We start from the raw sequence: 23397 nt of genomic DNA on the forward strand, positions 1-23397 counted from the left end.
ACATTAAGAATCAAGTCACTCGAATAATTTATTATTCAAAGCATCGAATAACTGCAGATAATTGTGGAAAATAATAGAATAGTAATTAGGAGTAAATTTATTATTTCAGTAAGTTTTAAATAAAGTTGTTATTTACAGTAATTTTATTCTACGAAATTTTAACTGAATTAATTAATTCAGGTAACGATCAACTCTGCAATTAAATTAAAAGAGTTTGAATACGAAACGAAAGGAGGATCTTATTCGCGAAATTGGTTTAAACGACGTGGCAATGGAATAACATGAGAAACGGAGGTACATCAAGGTCTCGTGGGCACCCTTTATCCTATCAGTTTCTTATAAGCTCGGAAAGATTCCCGGTTTCGAGTTGAAGGGAGCCGCATTACGGGGGAAGATTTACGAGCTCGATCGATCGATCGGGTGTACAGGTGTGTTGCGTTAATCTGAACCCTCTTGAAAGGATTCTCGAGAACTCCAATGTTCGTGATTATTGCCCTGGAGCGATTTGTACCGCAACTGGGCCCCAACGAACGGGGCCCCAATTTGAGTCGTCGGTCACAGTGATGTAGATTTGCATTTGTGAAACTTTCTATCTTTTTCTTAATTGGTAGATTAAATTCCAAATTAAAAATCTTATTTTATTGTTATCTTACGTTAAATACTCGGATGATTCATTTGAGATCTAATATATCCGAGTTAATCAAAATTAACTATCAATCTGAATTCCAAAAAGTTTTACATTTGAGGAATTGAAAGGAAATTTAAATCTGTATATATTCGAATCAAGAATTCTCAAACCCAGTTATCAAAAATCAAATTTCATCGCGTCGTCTTTTAAAATTTCTGACATTTCCTCTCTTCCTATTATTATTTCTCTCGCTTTTTCATTCCCGCGAGTGGAAAAAGCAATTGGTAAACATTGCTATATCCCATTATTCCCATTATCGATCCCCCTTTATCGACCGCGCGCGTGGTTGAATGATAGGACGGCAGACGGTTAAAAAAGTGGTTCGAATTATCAAGTGAACGATATTTTCATTGGGGGCGTCGTTACCGGTGAAAAACAGCATCACCGTAAACGACTGCGCCGTATTCAATTTCGGTGGCAGCCGGTGGTGCAATTACTGTAACAAGAACAAAAATATTTTCCATATATGCCCCGACGGTGATTGTGTAGTTGAAATTACTGCAATCGTGTCTCTCTCTACACGCGTGCACCTGTACGTATACGTGAGTATTTATATATATATATTTCTTGGCTCATTTTTTTTTTCTCACCCCTTTTGTTCGCCTCGCGGTATAAAGCGAAACAACACCATGATAAATATAGATACGGTATTTTTATTGCGCTCGGAATTTATCGCGCCGTTTTATCGGAAAACAAAGGAATAAAAAAAAAAACGAAATCGCTGCCATTTCACTACTTTATTTTTTAATGGGATATCTGCAACGGAAAATAAGTTAGAAAAAATGTAATCCTCGTAATAAAGAATTTATTCGAATTAATAGCTAATTGAACATACGAGCCATGATTTAACACAATTTCTTTTACTACATTTTTTTTTTTTTTTAATTTTTTAATTTTCGACACCGTTCCATGATTTCGAAATAATGAATTTTTCGGAATCGTCCAAGATAGAATTATAATTTAAGAACTTTTCGTTGAGATGTAATCGAAGTATATCGAATTATTTTTACATCTTTGATAGGGTTTTTTGAGATTTTAATCGAATATAAAATGTTGCATTTTTATTCCATTTGTTAATTATGATTATATATATATATATTTTTTTTTCTTTTTTCGCTAATGGTTAATACTGTCGAGCTTTTAATCTCGTTTCTTTCCAATTCTCGGCTCCGATATTCGTTCCAGCCGAACATTAAGAATGCATTTCGTTATTTTTCGCGCGTCGCCATCGAAACTTGTGCCGTGTCTTTCTTCCATATCGACATCTGTCCATTTCTCCGTGTCTTCGAATAAAAATTTCTCCGTACGTATCGTGAGAAACACCAGGATTTAGTGGAGCGTTGACGCGTTGATGAGGACGTGCAAAGATTAAATTATTCAATTTCTCCTGATCTCTTCAATAAAAGCTTTTTAAATTAGGAAATCGGATTGAGCTAATAAGTAGAGAAATGGATTTTTATCTCTTTTGAATCGATTATTAAATTAAATCGAGCTTTTAATCCACTCGCCAATTATTACCTTATTTGTAAACTTTCAATCCGTCAAGTGTCAAATATCTCTATATTTATCTCTATATCTTTTATTTTCGTACGATTCGCGGCTTAAAATCGATCGTCTTCGATTCAAGAATTCGATCAATATTACAATACTGGTTTATTAATTTTAAAAACTTAAGCTGTCAATAATTGTTGAACGATTAACGGGTACAAAAAAAAAGGGATGAATTCATTCGTTTAATATCACTCACACGAAGCTTTAAACTGTCATTAAACGAATATAAAATTTTCCTTAAATCAATCCAATCTGTTCAATCCGTCCAATAACATACGATCCACTTACCTTGTTTAAAATTTCTCGACCATTTAGATCGACATTCGACAAATCAGAATTCATTAGACGTACGCAATTACGAGAAATTTTATCCATTACTTAATTTCATTATTTCGATTTCATCTCAATAACGATAAGTCGAGAAAAAAGTCGAACAAACGGCGACGGTTTCAAAAATTCTCAGAAGAAGCTACCGTTGTCCAGATTCGAAAAAACTTTCCTCTCTCTCTCTCTCTCTCCCTCTCTCTCCTTATTACGTACGTTCCGTTCAACGAGCCGTAATCTTATCACGATTTATAAAGCGATTTATAAAGAAAATGTCTGAAACGTCCTCCTGACGATACATGGATTCACGAGCCAACACTCGCAATATACCCCTGTTGTTGCAACCCCTTTTTTGTTCTGGTTGCAGAGGGTCTGGTGTCGTATTCCATGCCCCAAGGAATTAAGAGGGGCTCGGAGGTTGACCTTTCCGACAGGACGTACGACGGCAGGGAAGAAGGAGGTTACCTCTCCGGGGGGCTCGGTCAACTTGTCGACGGGCAAAAGGGCCCTGACAACTTCAGATTGGACAGTGGTAACGGGAAAGGTGAGTTTGCCTCGAACGAGATTAACGCTACACCCTCCCCTCCCCTCTCCCTCTGATCGTGTCCAGATTAGCGCGATAGAACCGTCTTACCGTTCCATCCTCGTTTCACGAGTTATCTATCGTTCTTCGTTCTTTGCTTATTGCATCGTTTTTCCCCCGCCTTTCTTCTTTTTTTCTTTTTCGTTCTCGTTTTCTCGAATCTTTATCTTCTTTTTTTTTTTGCTCTCTCTTTCTCTCTCTTTCTTTTTCTTCGTTAATGGGCTGTTTCCTCGAGTCTTTTTCCTTGTCATTGCTTTTTCTTTTTTTTCGTTTCGCTCGCTCTTCTTTTCGAATCTTTCTCTTCTCGCTTATTCTCCTCTCTCGTAGCGTTGTTTCGTTTCGGATCTTTTCTTTTTTTTTCTTTTTTTCTTTTTTGTCTTTTTTATTCCTCTCTTTTACCTTTCTTTTTCCTTTTTCGTATTTCTTCTGAAGTTACGCGTAAAAGAGGATCGTTGAAATTCGGCTTGACGGCGGGAGCTAATAAGAAGGAGGAAGAAAGGTAAATGTTGTGCAAGGGGGTAGAAAGGAAACAGGATCGTTTCGAGCCAACAGGTTCAATTGGTATTATTTGGCTTTTTCCCGGGGAATTAACAATATTCCTTCAACCCTGTTTTCTCGAGTGTTATTAAATCTCAATTGTAAATTTCTCTTTATTCGTTTCATTGGCGGAATTAAATTCGCCTGGATCCTGGATCGAACCGCGAATGTAAACCATACCTTCAACAACGTAAGAATAACAAAGAAATTGAGATAGAAAGAAAGATTATTCTGTACTTTTTCTGCTCACACTTTGAAAATTCTAATTAAACAAACTACTTATAATATTCTTCAATATCGTTCAACTTCCAGGATTTCGCGAATCCTGGCTGAAATATACACAATAAGAAGAACCCGATTATATTTTTCAATAATAAAAAAAAATCGCGAAAAGAACGAGAAGAATTTCTTCCTTAAAAAATTCTCCCTCCCTTTCGCGCTTCGATCTTCAATTTTATAAGCAGAAGATCGAAAGTAATTCGAACGACTCTACTACGAGCTACGTCAACAAAAGCCCTCGACGGGTCAGATTCCATCGGTTTGGACGGCGAATAAAATTTTCCCCCGCGTCGATTCCAGGTGTAGGGTAGACCTATCCTCGATAGTGATAAGAGAATTCCAAGATGCTGGGCTTCGAGGTATATATATAAGGTCGGTTGGACCCCTCCGTGTTCCGCTCCACACTCGAATCTGTTCCAATTTACATTTATATTGAACCGCGGCCTAGACTGCGAGCCACGACTGCTGTTTACCGGCTCCCAGGATACATTTGTGTCTTTCCATTTACGGGACGGGAGGGGGGAGCTTACGTACTTTCAGCTTCTTAAACTTTTAAACCCGTCGAGACTGCGTGCACCAATCCTTCCCTCCTTCTTTATTCCCTGTTTAAAACCTTCGTCCCATTCCTGGAATCGTGGAGGACCGGATCGTTCCTACTCCTCCTTCATCGTGCAGCTGCATCCCTATTTCTATTTTTGTGAAAGACTCGTGAAAATACGAGGGTTCGGAAGTTCTCTCTCTCTCTCTCTATCTTTTTTTATCCTGTACAAGGATTGCCCGTTATTTTTCTTCTTGGAATTTATTTCTTCGATATCACTTTTCCGGGAACGAATGATCGAATTGGCGAATGATGTTTCATTTTATTCGTGCAATTTTACGAAAATTGTGTAGCAAGGCGTGGCGGTAGATAAAATTCGCTTTTTCGATTATTCAGAAAATTGTGACTTTTTTCTAACGAAAAATGTTTCAGGTTATGGTCGAGTGATTTCGAGAGGAAGATTTTTCATCAAATTCTAACTACGTGTACTATTTTATGCAGAAAATCTTAGAATCAAAAATTTCCGCTATACTATTCTCGAAAATGACAATTTATTCGAGAAAAGATCAAGAAGCATCAATTCCTTTACCCAGAATTATTCTATACGTACGTATTTCTCTAATTAAGAGAAATAAATTTTTTAGGCCAATCTAATATCTCCCTCGTCCGTTCCTTCGAATCTGAGGAAAGAAGCTACGTCCCCGCAAAGTTGGACAAACTTTCTTCAAAAATTTCCGCTATCCTATTCTCGAAAATGACAATTTATTCGAGAAACGATCAAGAAGCATCAATTCCTTTACCCAGAATTATTCCATACAACCGTGATCGTGAGAAATAATCGATAATTGTCAACCAATTAGAGAAGAAGTGAACTTGGGGAAATAAACGAGGCCGTACGCATTTCTCTAATTAAGAGAAATAAATTTTTTAGGCCAATCTAATATCTCCCTCGTCCGTTCCTTCGAATTTGAAGGAAAGAAGCTACGTAAGTTGTCCCCGCGAAGTTGGACAAACTTTCCTTAACGTCGATGCTCCCTCGTCGCATTCCATCCTCGTTAATAAGTTTCCACTTTTGGATTGGAATCGGGAGAAGCGGGAAACGTCATCGCGGAGTGATGTAATTAGGTCATTAGGTAATAACTTTCGGATTGCAGTTTAGCAAACGTGAAGGCGAGGACGGGGGCCGTTTCTGATTCCAATATTGCTCCCTCTCCCCGCCATTTCCCTCCCCCCTCGAATTAATAAATTTTCTTGGTAAATTGTTTCTGAAAAACGAATCGCAACTTGTTACCATTTGCGAAGGTACGTACGGCCCTCTTTCGTACAAAGTTAGGCGGCGCTTCGATGCGAATTTTTATGAGAGGAATTGAATTTTTTTTTTTTTTATCGACGATAAAATTATCGAAAAGAGTAATCCGTTTATTCGGCGAACTTGTTATCTTTCCGGTTTTTCATTGATTCATTTTCATGGTGATTATGATGGGTTAAATATTTTAATTGGTGGTGGTTATTAAAAGTAAATCAATTTATCGAGTCGGATTTCTTTTTTCTTTTTTAAATATATCGAGTTTCTGGAACTCGAGGTAGTTTCTGGAAATAGTTTCCAGTGGTTCTTGGTGGTGCAATCAAAATTGAGTGTGATTCTACATGTAGAGATAAGTTGAAAAGAAGGAATAACATTTTCTCGTGTGAGAATTCGTTTTCGTGGAAATCGAGTTTGAAAACTTGTCAAATGTAGAAGAATTCTCAACTCTGAATGGGGATACGAAGGATTCCACGTACGAAAATAAATAAAGAGTGCGGAGTAAAAATTGCATTTTCAAATTCCGTTCTGTTTTTTAACCGGGGAAAAAAAAAAAAAAAAAAAAGAATGGAAATTGAATAGAAGTAATCGGGTATTCGTGTACTCGAATATGTATCGAAATTTTATTTCGTAAAAAAAAAAAAGCTAATACGGAAATGAAAAAATTTTCCATTTCATTTCGCATAATTCTCTATCGATAGTTCATTTCCTCCCCCTTCTATCCAATCCCAGAATTAACAAATTTTTTTTTCGTACGATCAGTTTTGAAAACTCGATTTTCACGATCGCAGTTCGACGTCAACTAATATCTCTATCGATTTCGTAAAAAAGAGAAGGAATATTCTTTTCGAACGTCAAATCTTTTTTAAAGAATGAGAAAAATCTACCCATCTGTCATCATAAGGAAAAACAATGCTTATTAACAATTATTTGTTAAAAACAAAAATACTGTATCACGCGACATTAAAAATTCATTCGATCATTTTCATTATTTAGGAAGAATCGTAACGATACGTTCCCTCCTCATTTGCCTCGTATAAATTCGCCTTACAAATCGATAACACGCGAATATCGTTACGTGTACCGTTTTACGGCCGGCATACGCTCGATCGTGTAGTTTGAGGACGGTTTAAGTGAGAAAATCATCGTGCTGCGGAGAGTTCACGGCGCAGTATATATCCATGAGCACGGCGGTTATCTTACGACCCCTCTGAATGTTCAGAATTGATGGTAGATAGCGGTCGAAGGCGGCGACGACAGGAAACTGGAAACTATTTACTCGAGGGACGATATTAAGGGTGGGGTTTATACGAAGGCGGATAGATCAGAGCGATATAATACCGGTGTACGGGTCGGGAGAACATTGTCGGGAGGGATGGAGGAAGGAGGGAGAGGTTGGAAGGAAAATTCGAGCGAAGCTGCCCATCGATACCGAATTGAAACGAAACTTTTTAACTTTTAATAACTTTTAACACCTATATAGTAGTAAAGCTCGACTCATTTCTTTTACATCGAAAATACTTTTACATGCGAAAATAGAATTCTTTCGCTCCCCTGTTTGGGATCTCCCTTTCGCGTGAATAATGAAAATAATAATCTAGTAGAGACTTTTAAAATTTACTTATAGCTCTCGACAATCGAGATCTATAAGTTGAGAAATTATGTATGAAAAATTGAGATGACATTTTAAACGACATTTTATTCGTTTTAAAATTTAAAAAAGCAACGAACGTTTAGCAAAAATAATTGACGATAATTAACTCGACTCGATGGAAAATTGATTATTTTAATTAATAGGATATGATAGCATCTGAAATTTTTCTCTTTCTAAAGAAATTATTTTTTTAGGTCAGATGGAAACTTCTCGCAGAATTCATCTCGTGAGCGAACTCGGGTGGAATTTGGAAAATCGCGCGCGGACGAAAGTTCGTTGGGGAGACCGCAGGCAGCGTCCGGTTAAAACGGAAATTCGAAGCGGACCGCGAAAAGTAAGAGAGGAGCCGGGTTTGGAAAAAAAAAAAAAAAAAAAAAAAAAGAACGTGTAACTCGCGGTCGCGGCCGGCTTTAGGGTTATTGCAGTCCATTTTCAATCCCTGCGCTTCCCATGGGGATCGGTGTGTTCGTGGTGTACGCTCGAAATCGTGGTATCTGACGGTATGATCCGTGCAATAACTGCCGCTGCGGCTCCATCCCCCAAAACTCTTCCATTTTCACCGTGTTTCGTTAACCTTGCGGCGCGTATCCACCGACACGTTTTAAATGGATTCCAGATCCATAGGTGTACGCCCGAAAAATAGGTTTCGAGCCGGGAATCGGGTCATCGAAAGGGTAATAAAATCAAAATTTAAATTAAAATCAGTTTAAAAATCTTCGAAACAATAAAATTACGAGCAATATTTTTTCCAAGGATAAACGTATCTATCGCATAAGTTTCTTTAAAATCCTATTAAAATTAGGAAAACTTTGAACGGCTGTAACTTCGAAGATAATGATTTTCTATCAATGGGTCAAAGATCGTTGGAAGCGCGAAACTTTGACCTTTAAAATGCTTTTTGATTTATTCCGATACGACTTCCGGTTTCAGAGATATCGTCGTGTAAAGAAAAAGTAATTTTTAATCGTTTATTATTTCCATCCTTCTCGCGTTCCTCGCTTGTACCTTGTCTCATAACCTATTCCAAACTTCAGACAAGTGACGGACGCGATTCCTGGAAAAACATATACAATTCTTAGACGTAATACGCAATTCCAAGAAGAAACGTGGTCACGATCCATTCATAGTCTCCGCGTTGTGAAGTGCTATAGAAACTTTAAGCGCTTATATCTCGGCAACCGATTGTGATATCGGGATGAATCGAAAAGTGACTTCAATGGCATAGTTTCCTCTATTTGCTGAGTAAGTTTTAAACCCAAAATTTTTAGATTCTCCTCACGTTTTTTATACGAAAAGTCGAAGTTGATATTTACGAGACATTTTCCTAAATTGAATGATGCTGTTATATAAAGTACATTATATATAATATAATATTCTCTGTATATTAATAGAATGTTTGAACACGATTTAGATATCTAAAAATCCGCTGTCTAGCGATTAATATTCATCGTGCTTTTAGGCGAGTAAATCGATGCTGGCCTACAAGGATAATCGGAGGAAATTAGCAAGAATGGTATATAAGCCGACGAATATAAATTAGGGGGCGCTTTTGCCTTCGTTCGGTTACGTTGCTTGTTTCTGAAACTTGAGAACGGTGAGTCGACGAGGCTTTCGACGAGTCACGAAGGTTGATTGTTAATCGGCGCTAGGATTGGAGGAAGGTGTGGGTTGGTCGGAGAAAAGTTGGGTAAGCTGGGAGGGGAAGCAAGGACGTTTCGTGCGAGGCGTTTTAGCTGACTCGTTAGTAAGGCTTAACTTTGAGAGCAAGAACGTTCCGTGTCCCTTTGGTTTCTCTTTTTCGTCACATGTACACGGAGTGGCCTACTTAACACTGGGATTGAAACAAGTCAAATTAACTGCTTCCAAATTTTTTATTTCTGCAATTACTAAAAAGTACTGCAAATACTTTTAACGAAATTAATATTGGTCTTTATTCAAAAGACAAATCACAATTTTTCAAGGAGCTCATATTGAAGTAAAAAAGTTCAATTCGTTCGGCAATGAAACAAATTAACTTTTAACAAAAGATTCTTATTTGAATGGAACAAGGAACGAGAATATTTAGAAATTAGAAGCGATCTAGAGGAAAGGGTAAAATGGAAGAGAAAAGGATCTCGTTTCGTTCCAAATCCATTAATGGTCTTGTCAGTAACATATCACAGGAGAGGAGGAAGAATTGGTTGATCGAATTGGTAGATCGAGATTCGAAACGAGATTTTTCATTTGTGGACCGATCGCGCTATCAGCTCTGCCTTTCCGCTCCCACACCTTCTGCGCCAATCTACGAAAAATTTTTGAATTTACATTTTTTCGAATCTCCCTTTCGAACATCCAACTCGTAATCGCCGCCATAGATCATAAATTTGATGCCCTTCTCGATTGCCATAATAAATTACCGAATCCATCTTCGCCTCGCGTAATACGCGACAATATTTTAACAAATGCAACAAACCAAGCTGCGTACAATTTTCTCCACGTGAACTCGGCTTAACACGAGTAAAATAATTCGAGAAATCGAGGTGTAAAAAAAAAAAGACTATGAACAAAAAGGAAGAAACAACAAGAAAACTGTTCCCCCAAGAACTAAAGCCGAGATGTTCAAATTCGAGGAGCGCGAATTGAGTGGCAGATTGCACGGAACGCTTACTATTTCGCGTTCAGCCGGCGATTAATTAAGGCAACATTCAAAGACCAGCTGTCGTTCGGTCGAAAATAGGTTGGCGGCACGTTGGGCGGCGTTGAAAGGACATCGCGCAATTTGCAACAAACGCGTTCGCGTTGGAACAATTTGTTCGTTTGATAGGGAAACGGGGCCCTGCGGCGTTCACGGAAGCCAAACAAATTTCCGCGTCACGATTATTTATGTTACACACATTTTATTGTCCCGTTTATCGGCGTCCCTCCAATCGGATCCCTCCGACCACGTAGTAATTTTTTCGGATCCCGAAAATGCAAGTGTTCCCTCGTTTCTCGAATCTCATCGTTCCGCGTGTCGTTGGTGAAAAATAAATGCGCGTACGTGTGCATGTACGCACCTGAGGATAGGTACGGAGAAAGGAAGAAAGAAGTTTTGTACGTTGGATGGGCACACGCGTTTCTACGATAATTTTGAATTCCGTCGAGAGATGAAATTTGTTGCGATACTGGAATTAGTAAGTTTACTGTGATTCTTAATATATTGAATGTAAAAAAAAAAAGGATTTTTTATTTTAGATATAAAATTTTGTACGAGTATTGAATTGAATTAATATATATACTTTGGATGTGTCTCGATTAAACTTGTGGGTAAATTTGCAATAAATTTTTTTCCATAGAATGATCATTTATCAAATTTTACTTACATAAAGAATATTATGTAAATATATTTCGATTGCTGAAAGGAGAATATTTTATTTTCCTATTAACGAAATATTCTTTTGCAAAAAAAAAAAAAAAAAAAAAGAAAAATTGGACACCTGCATATAATATAATATTGAAAAAGAGGGGGGAGAGGAACGGAAAGCGAGAAAAAAAAACGTACATTTGTATGGACTGGCGGGACTGAAAAAACAGTGGACCGTTCAATTGTGTTACAACCGATCGCGAACGTTGTTAAACTCGAATTAGTCGCGGATTCGATTTTTATCGGGCGCCACTGCGTCGAACGGTGGACGCTTCTTGATTCATCGATTCATCGCGATTGTCGAAGGATCGATGAAAAGACATTTTGTTTTTTTTTTTTTTTTTGTTACATTGTGCGGTGGAATTGTAACGAGGCTGGATTAAAACTGTGAGGCTGATCGAATGTTTTCACTCTTGTTCCAATTTTTTTTTTTTTTTTTTTTGATTCTTTTCAAACGAATTTTCGTTTCGTTGTTCAACGACGACGAATTTTTTTTCCATTTCTTTTTCTTGTCCGTTTCAGGATACGAATGGGTCGGTTGGAGAAACGACACGCCAAGCATGCTCGGTCGCCCCGTTGAAATTACCTTCGAGTTCGATTATTCGAGAAACTTCACTGCCATACACCTGCACATGAACAATTACTTCACCAAAGATGTGCAGGTACGTTGAATTTTCGAATTCACTGGTAAATCGTTCGATTATATTTTTCATTGAACCGATAATAATTGTATCGTTCGATGTTTATCATTGCCGATCATAAAATCCAAATAATCTAATCAATTACGATATTTACGATAATCGATATATGCAGACGATAGAAGAAGACAATAAAAAAATTATAGAGACAACGGAAGAAGAACTTTTCCATCCCAACTTCTTTTACTTCTTCCATCGAATTTCTATAATCCTTTCAATGCACGCTCCATTTTTTTTTTTTTAGGTCTTCTCCTACGCAAAGGTTTATCTTGGCGCCGGTGGGAATCAGTTCAACGGGGAGCCTGTCCATTTCTCTTACATACCGGACCTTGTGTTGGAACAGGCGCGCGACGTTACCATAAAGCTTCACTCACGAGCTGGCCGTTTTCTTAAGCTTCAATTGTACTTTGCGGCACGATGGATCATGCTCAGCGAAGTAATCTTTGAATCGGGTAAGGGAAACACGGTAACCGAATTTATCCGAATAAAAATTTTATATTCCATAACGTTCCCCCACAAGATCCTGTTCCTTGATCTTTTTCGAACGTGTGAAGCTCAATTTAATAAAAAAAAAAAAAAAACAATAACGTCCAAAGAAACAACAATGGTAAAATTAAAAAAAAAAGTACATACATTTTTTGTGAAAAGAAAACCAGTCGAATATTTCATCGATATCGTTATACAAGGAAATAACTGTTCCTTCCAACGATACAAATTACAACCATCGTTTATCCATCTTTTCTCCCCCACGTTATCTCGAAGAAAAAGTGTCTCATTCGCGTCACTCTTTCCCTGAGTTCGCGCGAGGGATGAAACGATAGGAGGGCGAAAATAGGAAAAAATATCTCGCCGGTGACGAAGATAAGACGAGAAAGGGATCGGTGGAATCGTGATAGCAGGGGATATCAGGAGCGAAATAACTTCACACACAGGATTTCAAAGCTGCCACGCTTCTTCCATCGCATCCGGCGCGCGTTTCGAACCTGGTGTTCGCGATCACTTTGGATCAAGGAACGGATGAGCTCTGCGCGTGTGGATCGTTCGATTTCCAATTTCGGGTGACATCGTCCGTCACGTGGATGGTGATAGTGGATCGTTGGGAAAAGATGAGGGATAATCGGGCAGCCGCTGTCGACGATACGTCAGAACAGAACGTTCACTTGGATGGGACAATGGGTTCTCGAACGTGGCTCGTCCGGAGAAATCGTGATAGAAACCCTTATTCGTTATAAATCGAAGGTGCTTTCGAAGGTGACTGGCGGTCTCGTGTCGCGAGATTTTTCATTCGTTAAAAATTTTTCTTTCAACAGTCTTGTATTTTATTGTATTTGAAGTACAGCAAAATTTTTAGTTTTCTTTTTTTTCATTAGATTTTAATTTTATTTTTAAACGAACGAAATAGTTTTCATCAAAAACTATTCTTAAATAGCAAGGGATATTGTTGAATTTAATACTTGTTGGAAATGATAATTTTTTAGGTGTTAATTGGTGATATCTCAAAAAAATTTGTTTATTTCAGATTTAAACGTAATTATACAAAAATTTATATAGAAATCAAATGAATCCCTATGTATAATTACTATCTCAAATTTATTAACAAAATTTCCAAAAAAAAAAGCATTTAACCCAACGCGTAAAAATCACTTGATGCTTCCTTTTGAACAGATTAATTAAAAAATATTCCCAAATATGTTTATAAAATTTCGTGTTGAAATTTCAAAATCGATTTTCTCGCTCGCGTTGCTCGGTCGACTCGAAGGCATCGGATGTCGAGGAAGTGGGTGGAAACATCCGTGTCACGTTGCGCGAATCGGAGCACGTGGCCGCGAAGCAGAAACGAAACCTGGCACAGACGCACATATTCGAAAACTTTGATTCCCTTGGTGAGCATCGAAACCGTCGTTAATCATTCCCTCGATCTTCTCTTCCACCCCTTCCCTTTCTCCAAATAACTTCGATTGCTCGCCATCGAAGCGATTCGAATTCCTCCTTCCTCCTTATCCGCCTCGATTCGCGCCATTTTACTTTTTCCAAACGTGGCTCGAATCCTTTCATCATATTTTTTGATTTTAAGAAACAGATTGAAGTAAAGATTATTATTTTGTAGAAAAAGAAGAACTCGTGTATGATGATGTGATTCGATAATTTATATTTTTGGACGACTTTTATAATCGGATTGAAATTTAATTTAATTGATGAATTTTGAAGTTGAGAAGTTTTCAAGTTGAAAATAGATGGATAGATTTTGAATAGAAGGATCTATTTTTTTCGAATTTTAATTAAAGAATAAAGATTCAAGTCCAATATGGCTAATGTATGAATTAATATTTTATTTTCAGGTAAAGAAATGTTAATGATGTGAAAAATTAATTAACCAATTTAGATCAATCTCATTTTCATCTCGTATAAGAATATTTTTTAATCGCGAAGAAATCTTGAAGAAATACCATCATGCTTATAAAATTTCACATTCCAACCAATTTATTTTCAATCGCGATCAATAAACATTTTAATCGATAAAAATTTTAAAAAGATATTCTCTTCGTTTCAAAATATCCTTATTCCTGATGAAACGAAACTCACGATTCCTTTGATGGGCGAAAATTTCATTAGTCTTCTATCCCTGATGCGCAGTAATCTCCGAATGGAACAACACCGACGATGAAGAGCCGAGGAACAAGAGCGCCATTGTATCGGCGACCGGCATCCCCTATCAGAATAACGAGGGTCCACTGCAGAGAGACGAAGTAAAGGCCACTTTTAATAAGGAGGAAAACAACGATAATGCTCGTAAGTCTACCACCAGAGTCGGTTTTCTCCTATTGTTGCATCGAAGGGCTCCTCTCGTAATTTTCCACGTGATTTCCACTCTTCTCTCCTCTCCCCCTCCTTTCCGACTTTTCCACTTTTTTGCTCTTCCGAGTCTGCAAGCTTCGAAAATTGAATGCCGATCACGAACGACCTTTTTCTTTCCCTCGTCCGCTTTTTCTCCCTTTTATTCCTCTCGTTCCTTTTATTCACGATCGTGCACGCGATCTTTCGTCGCGGAACGATCCTCTCTCTGTCGACCTGTTGAAGAGAAAGAAACAAAAAAAATAAAATAAAATTTCGATCTTCAACGACTTCTCGTCGAACAATTTTTAAAACCAGAGGTTGATCGTTGGCTGAACGGGTTCGGGAACGGATCGAACAATACAAATTCGAAATATGTCGAAATGCAGAGAAACGAACGTTGTCGATTTTGTAAAGAAATAACCAAAATGAAATATTTTCAGGACGTTTACGTTTTTAATTGGAAATTGATTTTTGACTAATTTTAATTTAAAATTTACGTGTTGCAACTGTCAAATTTATTTTTAACTTTTTATTTTATCCATAATTTATATTCAAGAAGGAAAATTAAAAATATATATTTAATTTTTGATGTTTTATTTTAAAATAAATTAATGTCGGAAATAAGTATTAACGTATGCTCGTAATTATTTGTTGAATTTATTGCAAAAAAAAGGAAAAATATTTTATGTAGGACTTATAATTTTGAGAGGGATATTTAATAGGATTTCGAATAAAAGAATTATATACGTTGAAAACATTTTGTTTTATACATGTCAAAACGTTTAAATAGAGTTATCAAATGAAAGGAAAACGACATAAAATATTAAAATCGTACTTTCGTGCAAATTTAATACGCAAAATATTTCTGTTTCATAAAATATCTATGCGAATGATGTGAAAATTTATGAATGTGTAAATAAATCCACGTGAAAAACTTTGTTTCAAATCTATTGCGCGAATAAATACTCGCTACATTGTTGCGAAAAAAAAAATTATTTATTTATAACAACAACATACGATGAACATAAAAATTCACGTTTCAATATCATAAGCGGTTCCAGTAATATCCTATGCAGAGAAAAATTTAAAACTACTATCGATTGTTTTTCGTAAAATCCAAAAAAAAAAAAAAAAAAATTATTTCGTCAAAAAATTATCGAGATTAAAATAAATCCTTAACTTCTTTCACCTTCTTTCAATTTCCATTCTTCGCACAAAATGAAACTTTTGCACAAATTTCACTTCTACAAAACAACGTTATACACATATAGATAAACATTCTTCAAAATAAATCGCATTTCCAATTCTTTCCAATTCAATACTCGCCCCTCCCCCCTCCCTCCCTTTCAGAGTCATCATTTTAACGATACACAGCACATACATCGATTCACGGGGAAATTTCAAATTGAAAAATTTCGTTTCCCCAAAAAGGGAGCGCGACGACGATAAAAAGGCTTTCGAATTGCGCGCGAATAAAGGCGCGCGTTTCTAAAGTGTTTGCACGGTTTCCTTTTAATGCGCTGTAACCGAGGTGTTCTAAAAAATCGCTCGCTCGAAAGAAACGAAGCGGAAAAAAGAACAGGGATACCCATCCTGGCCTCTGTAAACCGATAACGTAGCCACGCTTCTCCTTTTGTTTCGCCATCCTCGCCATTTCGCCAACAGGCGAAATCTAATTAATTTCTTTCCTCCCGCTACCATCGTCGGGGGACCACTTTGAGACGAAGTGTTAAAGGAAATAACTCGAAGGTAGTGACCGACATTCTTCCATCCGGTAAACCGAAACCCTTTTGTGCTCTGGAAACTCGTCCCTTTGCTATCCGTGCCTGCCCTGCATTAACTTTAATTGATCGTTATGGCTTCTTTTCTCTCGATCCACTCTCCAATGAACGAATCGAATTATATATTTTCTTCGTCCGCGATTCGATTACCGGCCCCGTTGATTGCTTTCAGAACCTACGTATAACAAGATATTTACGGAGCAGAGGTTCTGCCTCTTGCTCGTGAGAATTAGATATATATTATATACTTGGTTTTGGTTTTTAATTGCTTAATACTTGTAATTGCAAAATTTTTTTGAATTATTAGAAGATTTGCAGAATGTTTTGTATTTTTATAAAAATACAAAGTTAAATATAAAGTTGAAAAATTTTGAACTCGAGTTTTGAATAATATCATTTCTATGGGGGGAGGAAAAGTAGGTTATGTTTTCTGTAAATAAGAAAAATTGGCTCTATTTGGTTTGTTTAATGAAAAATTAAAGACGATATATCGCTCTATTTATTTTGATCGTAAGTAGAGTTTGCATCCAAAGTTTAATCTCTCTAAACTTTTTCTTCTGCAAAGTTTAACCCCTTGGGACCGGTCTAAAAGAATTTCTAGCGATATAATTTCTTCACCAATTTCATTCACGCAATCGTTTCAATGAGAATTTTAAAAATTATAATAGGATGATGGACACAAAGTACTCGTGCTTTTGTTGTTGTCGAAGAATTAATCCTAATTAAACTGTTAAACTTTCATTCACCTGTTAAACTTGCTCAAGATGAAAGAAGGATCGATCTCTCGAACGAGGGGGGTGAAACAGAAATAATAATCGCAAAGTAATTATAAACTCTGAAACTCCTTTGCCCCGTTACAACAACCTGGAACACTTTGCCACATCGCCAGAAGGAAAATTAAAAGCCTTGAATCTATAATATGCGTGCTCCAGATTCAGTTTTCTTCTTCTTTTTTTTTTTTTTCAAAATGATGAATACTTCCGTTTTGCAAAAGCGGAGGAAGCGGGTAAAGAAGCGTTACAAGACGTATAACGTTTGCTCTTCTCTTCGTTTCGAGAAACAACGAAATAAAAATCGAAGCAGTTCGAAAAATTTCTTTCGAATGGATGGAAACAATAGAAATAATAAAAATATTATTTGTTCGAATCGGTTTGCTTGGTTTCTTCAATGAAAAAGCACTTTCTTCCTTAGGTGATAAGATTACGTCAAGATTATGTCATTTCGTGAAATAATTTATATAGGATCTGGAGGTTATCCCGATCGAGGTAACACGTGCCTAATAAATGTTAAGACCTTTAGCTGATTGCGTGCGATTATCGCTAAGCCGATCCGATATCTGATTATGTCACGAGTCGTGTCTTGGGATCACAGTTGAGGTTTAAACAGAGATCCTACGAGATTCAATAAACATACACTTGACATTCTATTAATACACACATATATATTCACGTCACAATCGAAATATAATTTTCGTAGCTCGATAATAAAAAAAAAGAAAAAAATAGGAAAAGCTTTTTACAGGAATGATTGTTGACAAGGTAGTGGAAACAATAAATAAACGCATTAATTTGATTGAATACGTGTTTAATAAAACGTAATTGCGTCTCCCTATTACAATATATTTGAAATGTCAGAAAGAACACTAATAATAATAGGTACCAATTTAACATGAATAATGATAACGTTCAATAATAAAATAAAATTGTGTGATTTTTAAGTGAACTTTAACAATGATTATTTGCAACAATGATTAATTAAATATCTTCGATAGTATTGATTACAAAAAAAAATGAAAAAAAATGTTTAACTCGAAAAAAATTTTAAGATCATCAAAATCATTAGATAATTACCACTCAATTTCTTCCCTTCTTCTAATTTTCTTAAAAAAAAGAAAAACAATTATTTCGATCACTCAACGTGCGTATCTACAATAATTAACTCTCTCGTTTCTCTCTTATTTTTCTAATTTCCGTAATCCAGCAATCGTTATCCCATCATCATCGGCACACATCGTTGAATGACATCGAAAACGACAGACGGTGGACATTCGATCCCGCAATAAAAGCAAATCGATCGATAAAGCGGCGATTGATCGTGATCCAATTACGAGGGAGCACGGTGAACGCAATCATCATTATCGAGGCATCGCGCGTTATGCGAGGCTGCCTTCGCGATAATATCCAGCGTGATAGGTCGTGTACTTTCCCGCATTATGCGGTACACGCGTGCAACGCCGTAAACGTTTCCACGTTGTTCGTAAACGCATCGAAAATCGGACGCGCGCGAAGAACGTTTTGCTCTTCTTCGTTAACTCGCATCGATTGATTACTATGGAGAATAAGATCTTATTACATGACATTGGAAGCGTGAAAGGTAATGGGGAATGATGATGTGAAATGATTACGCGGGAAATGGTGATTTGTCTCGATACAAATGTCTCCAATGTTAATCCAATTGAAGCGATGTTTTATTTTATCTTATTTTATCTCAAGAAAAGTTTCGTTTCGTCAATTTCGCGTCAATTGAATTGTTTTTCGAACAGAGGTATGCTTATCTTCAATAATGTATTCGAAATAAATAAGTATATTGAATATAATTTGAATAGGATCATTGTCGAAGAGAGGTATCGATCTTTATTTTTAATACGGTATAATATCATAGATCGATTTCGCAATTAATATTGATAGAAGTTTTATTTATCATTGAGAAGTAATGTATATGGACGTTGCAGTTCCAGACAAAAGCAAGGAGCCAGAATCGAGGCAGTTCGTCGGCCTGGTTATCGGTATATTAACCACTGTGATCGTGATGCTTCTGGCGGCAATCACGTTCATTTTCTACAGGAATCGAAGGCTGAAGGCTGCCCTCGCGCCTTCGACGTTTTACGATCAACACGGCGACTTGAAGGTAAGATAAACTTCTCTCCCTTATTTTTATTCAATATCTTCTCCGCTCTTTACAAGTCACACAGAATTGTTATCGTAACGATATTAACTCTCAACACGAGTGCTCGAATATTTAAATATAATTATTTTATTCGATACTTTGCTCAACAGAAAATTATCCATCCGTCCACGCGTCTTCTCTTTCCAATTTTCCAAAATATAATTCCAAGCGAAATCGCGGCATAAACACACGCAGCATAAATAAAGGATCGTGCAAACAGCGCGGAACCGTGGAATTCAATCAGACGGCTGAATCCATCGTTTAAAACTTTCGAATTACTTTCCGTTCGAAAGTTTACATTAGCCAAGTCTCGTTTAAAATCCTTACAAACAAACCGCATTTATTTCTCCTCCCCTTTCTTTCTTTCTTTCTTTCTTTCTTTCTTTTTTTTTTTACTCTGAGTACTCGATTTCACGCTGTTACTACACACTGTCTCGCCGAGAGCTCTTCTTTCAGATCGAATAAAAAGAAGAAGAGGAGGAGGAGGAGGAGGAGGAAAAAAAAAGAGGAAAAAAACGAAAAAGAAAATCGTTAAAAGAATTGGTTAAAACAATTCGAGAGCTTGGCGACTTTCGATCGAAACATCGACCTCGTTATCTATCGGCTTTAATTCGAAACCAGCAATTCGCCAAACAGGATCAACACGATGATCCCGTTTCATCTAGAGTTACGAGATTTCTTTTCTTTTCTTTTTTTTTTTTTTTTCTTCTCGAGTCGCGGATTCATTTCGAGTCTAATAAAGCGAATAGCGCGAGGCTATTTGCTCTCCCCTCCCCTTCCTTTTCGCGAGGAAGGTGCGTTCGACGACGAGGAAGGCTTTTGAGCAATCATGGAGAACCGTCTTAGCCGTGTTAGACGCGTGATGGAAGATGTGACGGGATGGAGAAAGGGGGAGGGGGAGGCTGGTCAAATATTTTCTTTGGACCGGGCAAAAGGGCAAGTGGGATTGCGCCATCGATGATCGAAGACGGGGAGGAAAAGAGGTATCCTCGATAAATAGCCGGGAGCCGCGTAACGAATATATTTCTCATAGGACGTTTTAATTGTGATAAGACGTATGTCGAGTTTATTGGAATTAAAAGTAAACACGCGATGGACACGCGTGAAAGTGAAGAAAGGAAAATAAGGATAATTCTTCGAATCTTCGAATGTTATTACGAATATTTTAAAGATTTTAAAATAAATCTAAAAAAAAAAAATGCTCCAGATTATTGCAAATAGCATAGAACGGAATTGTAACAAATAAATCTTTCAAACGATTTTCATTCCGATGAAAATGAACTACGTCAGTCCGAGTTAACTCTACTCTTTGCCAAACTAGAAATAACTAAGTGACGCCAAATTGGACGCGACATTATCCAAGACATTGCATCCTCTCAGGAACGCGTACCTATCCATCTTTCTCAACGACAGAGAATACTTCTCTGTTCGCCATGGACCACCCATTCGTTCGAGAGTCGCCCGAAAAAGAGAAAAGGAGAAAAGAAAAAAACAAGAGAGACGAGAGAAAAAAAAATGGATCGTCGAAAATGAGAGGAGACTCGGCCACTTTTGGAAAGGGGAAATGGCGCGTGCGTAAATTCCAGTTGGTGTAATACCGAGAATTATTAAAGTTTTATATTTATTGTCATCCACGGTTGGTCTAGGCCCCTCTTTGGCGAAAAGAGGGCGCCACTCTCTGTCCGCGTAATGAGACCGCGAAGACGGATCCACTTTGTCCCCGGGAAAAAAATTAATTACCGCCGTTAGAGGAGAGATCCGCCGGGGCGGAGAGGAAAAGGGGAGGGCGAAATTGGAGACGATGGAATTCAACGCTCTCGCTTTCCATTGAATTTATGAAATGAGACGCGTACCGGCCAGGAAATATGTAAATGATGGGGTGAAATTGGTATTTAACGAAGCAACGGATGCGAACGAAAGTTGGGGAGGATGGGTTCCGCGTGAAAATGATGTCGAGGACTTGTTCGTTTAACGAAATTTAACGATTCTCGTGTACTATATATTCTGGAGATTTTTTTTTTTTGAATTTTTTTTTTTTTTTTTTTGCTTCGTTTGTGAGGTCATTTTTCTATTCTGGAAATTTTAAAAGGAAAAGATTATAGAAAAAGATTGTATGTTGATGTAAAGTGTTGCAGTTTCAGATTTGTACGGATAGAAATATGTATACATACGTGTCTGGAATTGATTCCTGAAAGTGTAACTTTTGTTTTCGAGGCAAGCACATTGTACAAGAGTGAAAAGTAGATTTGAGTTCGTATAAAGAAAGATGTACAGGTTATTACAATAGCTAGTCGCAAGTTCAAAGGAATGAAAATTGTACATTTATTTTTATTCGTCTTTGTTATTTAAAGATTATTTATCAATAGATGAGGGGTCAATTTGGGTGGGTAGATCCAAAATTAAATGCAAATATTCGTATAAAATCGAAATATAATTAATAGAATAATTAATTTTCCTATATCGAATTTCATTAACAAGTAACAATTAATATTACGCGTATAAATATTAATAAAGTTTAAAATGGAATCCAGGGCAGATTGAAAAAAAAAATTATTCCGGATAAACAATAAAAAATTTGATTTCCCTATATTAAATTTCATTTGTTCAAATAAAAATCAATCTTATATGTTAATAATAATAAAATTTAAACCACATATTGAACGAAATCTTGAAAACTTATTGTAAATACTTTTTTTGCGTTGTTAAATTCAATTTAATTCTATAAATAATTCTACAAATAATTCAATTAAATATCATTTAATTTTATATATGTAGATGATAGAATGTTTCGATATTGGACGAGAATTAATCGCTAAGTCTCGAGTAATCGTCCTGTTATCGGCAACAAAGGAAATACTAAGTGACCTGTAGTGGTCGCAAGTGTATTAATAACAAGCTTTGGATGAATGGACAGCTACGAGCCTTCGATCCCATCTCTGAAGTGTACCTACAGAGGGCAGTAATTAACAGATTGTTGAACGATGGGAAATAATGGAAGCCAGGCGATGGCGTGCAATTCTCCCTAGACGCTTTCGAAATGTGTTCTAAGCAACGGGTTGAATCTTAAGACAGCCACGGTACAATGGCTCTGACATTTACAATTAGAGACTGGGTTATATTAAAACGGGTAATAAACATTAATTAAATTTCCACGTTTCTAGTGGAATGCGCGATTTATCGTTGAGGAAAGCTCGAATTATCGTTCCCACTACTGTTCACTTGCGAGCAGACGCGAGACAAAGGGTTTTGCAAAATATTTTCTTCGCAAAATCGAATATTTGGTGAGCGAATTAAAAGAATTTTATATTTTCAATTTTTCTTCCTTCTTTTTTTTTTTTTCTCTAGTCGTTATAAAGAAATATAAAATAAATCATTTCACCGGATACGTGAAATATGACTACGAGAAATTCAAATTTATTCTACTGTAAAGTATACTGCATGAAAAGGTAATGAAAAAATTACAAACAAACTTGGTCGAGATACTGGAGAATTTTTCTATTCGTGTATTCTTTCCACCAGTCTTTTGGAAAAAAATTTATTCAAAAAGAGAGAAAAATTACAAACAAACTCGTAAGATACTAGAATTTTATTTCCATAAAATACGAATATTTTTCTACTATCTTTTAAAAAAAAAAAAAGATGATACAAAAAATTATTCAAAAGGGATAAAAATTACAAACTCAGATAAGACTAGAATTTTATTTCCACGAGGTACGAATATATTTCTCTATACCGTCATTTTCAAAAAGAAAAACAAAAAAAAAATAGAGAAACAAAAAAATTATTCGAAATAAAAAGAAAAAGAGGTAAAAATTACGTGCATATATAACAAACTCGGACAAGATACTAGAATTTTTTATTTCCATATAAATTATTCCTTTTTCTGCCATCCTTCCTCAAAAAGAAGAAGAAAAAAAAAATATCCATTTACCGAACCGTATTCTTTTACCAAAAAAAAAAAAAAAAAAAAAAANAAAAAAAAAAAGAAACTACGAAAAATAAAAAACATAGAATACCAACCATAGAGAATTTAGCGGAGGGACGCAGCTAATCTCCTCATCGGATCATTAGAGAAAAAGACAAAAGCCTTTCCAGTGGGGGTGGGCTCGCATTTATTACGAAGGACCACTCCCGTTAAAACCGCTCTCCCCCCTGTTTTTCACCCTTCGAGTACACGAACCAATATAATTCCCGGTGAATAAATTTTTTTCTCCCCCCGGCTTCGAGCTGACTCCACTTAATTAAAAGAGGCGCTCGTATGAGCCCATTGTCGGCGCGAGACGTGCGTTATCTAGCTC

General features: G+C 36.6%; 1 protein-coding gene across 1 annotated transcript in view; it reads left to right on the plus strand.

Moving 5' to 3' along the window:
* LOC122716581 (discoidin domain-containing receptor 2) overlaps nt 1–23397 on the plus strand; it is a 116975-nt gene that overhangs the window by 55148 nt on the left and 38430 nt on the right. Inside the window, exons 5-9 of the mRNA XM_043939807.1 lie at nt 2931–3107; nt 11362–11501; nt 11782–11989; nt 14172–14327; nt 18885–19060. Of these exons, the coding sequence (XP_043795742.1) occupies nt 2931–3107; nt 11362–11501; nt 11782–11989; nt 14172–14327; nt 18885–19060 (857 nt within the window). The remainder of the gene's footprint in view (nt 1–2930; nt 3108–11361; nt 11502–11781; nt 11990–14171; nt 14328–18884; nt 19061–23397) is intronic.

Source organism: Apis laboriosa, unplaced genomic scaffold (genome assembly GCF_014066325.1).
Source record: "Apis laboriosa isolate Shangri-la unplaced genomic scaffold, ASM1406632v1 scaffold47_cov149, whole genome shotgun sequence".
Lineage (NCBI taxonomy): Eukaryota > Metazoa > Arthropoda > Insecta > Hymenoptera > Apidae > Apis > Apis laboriosa.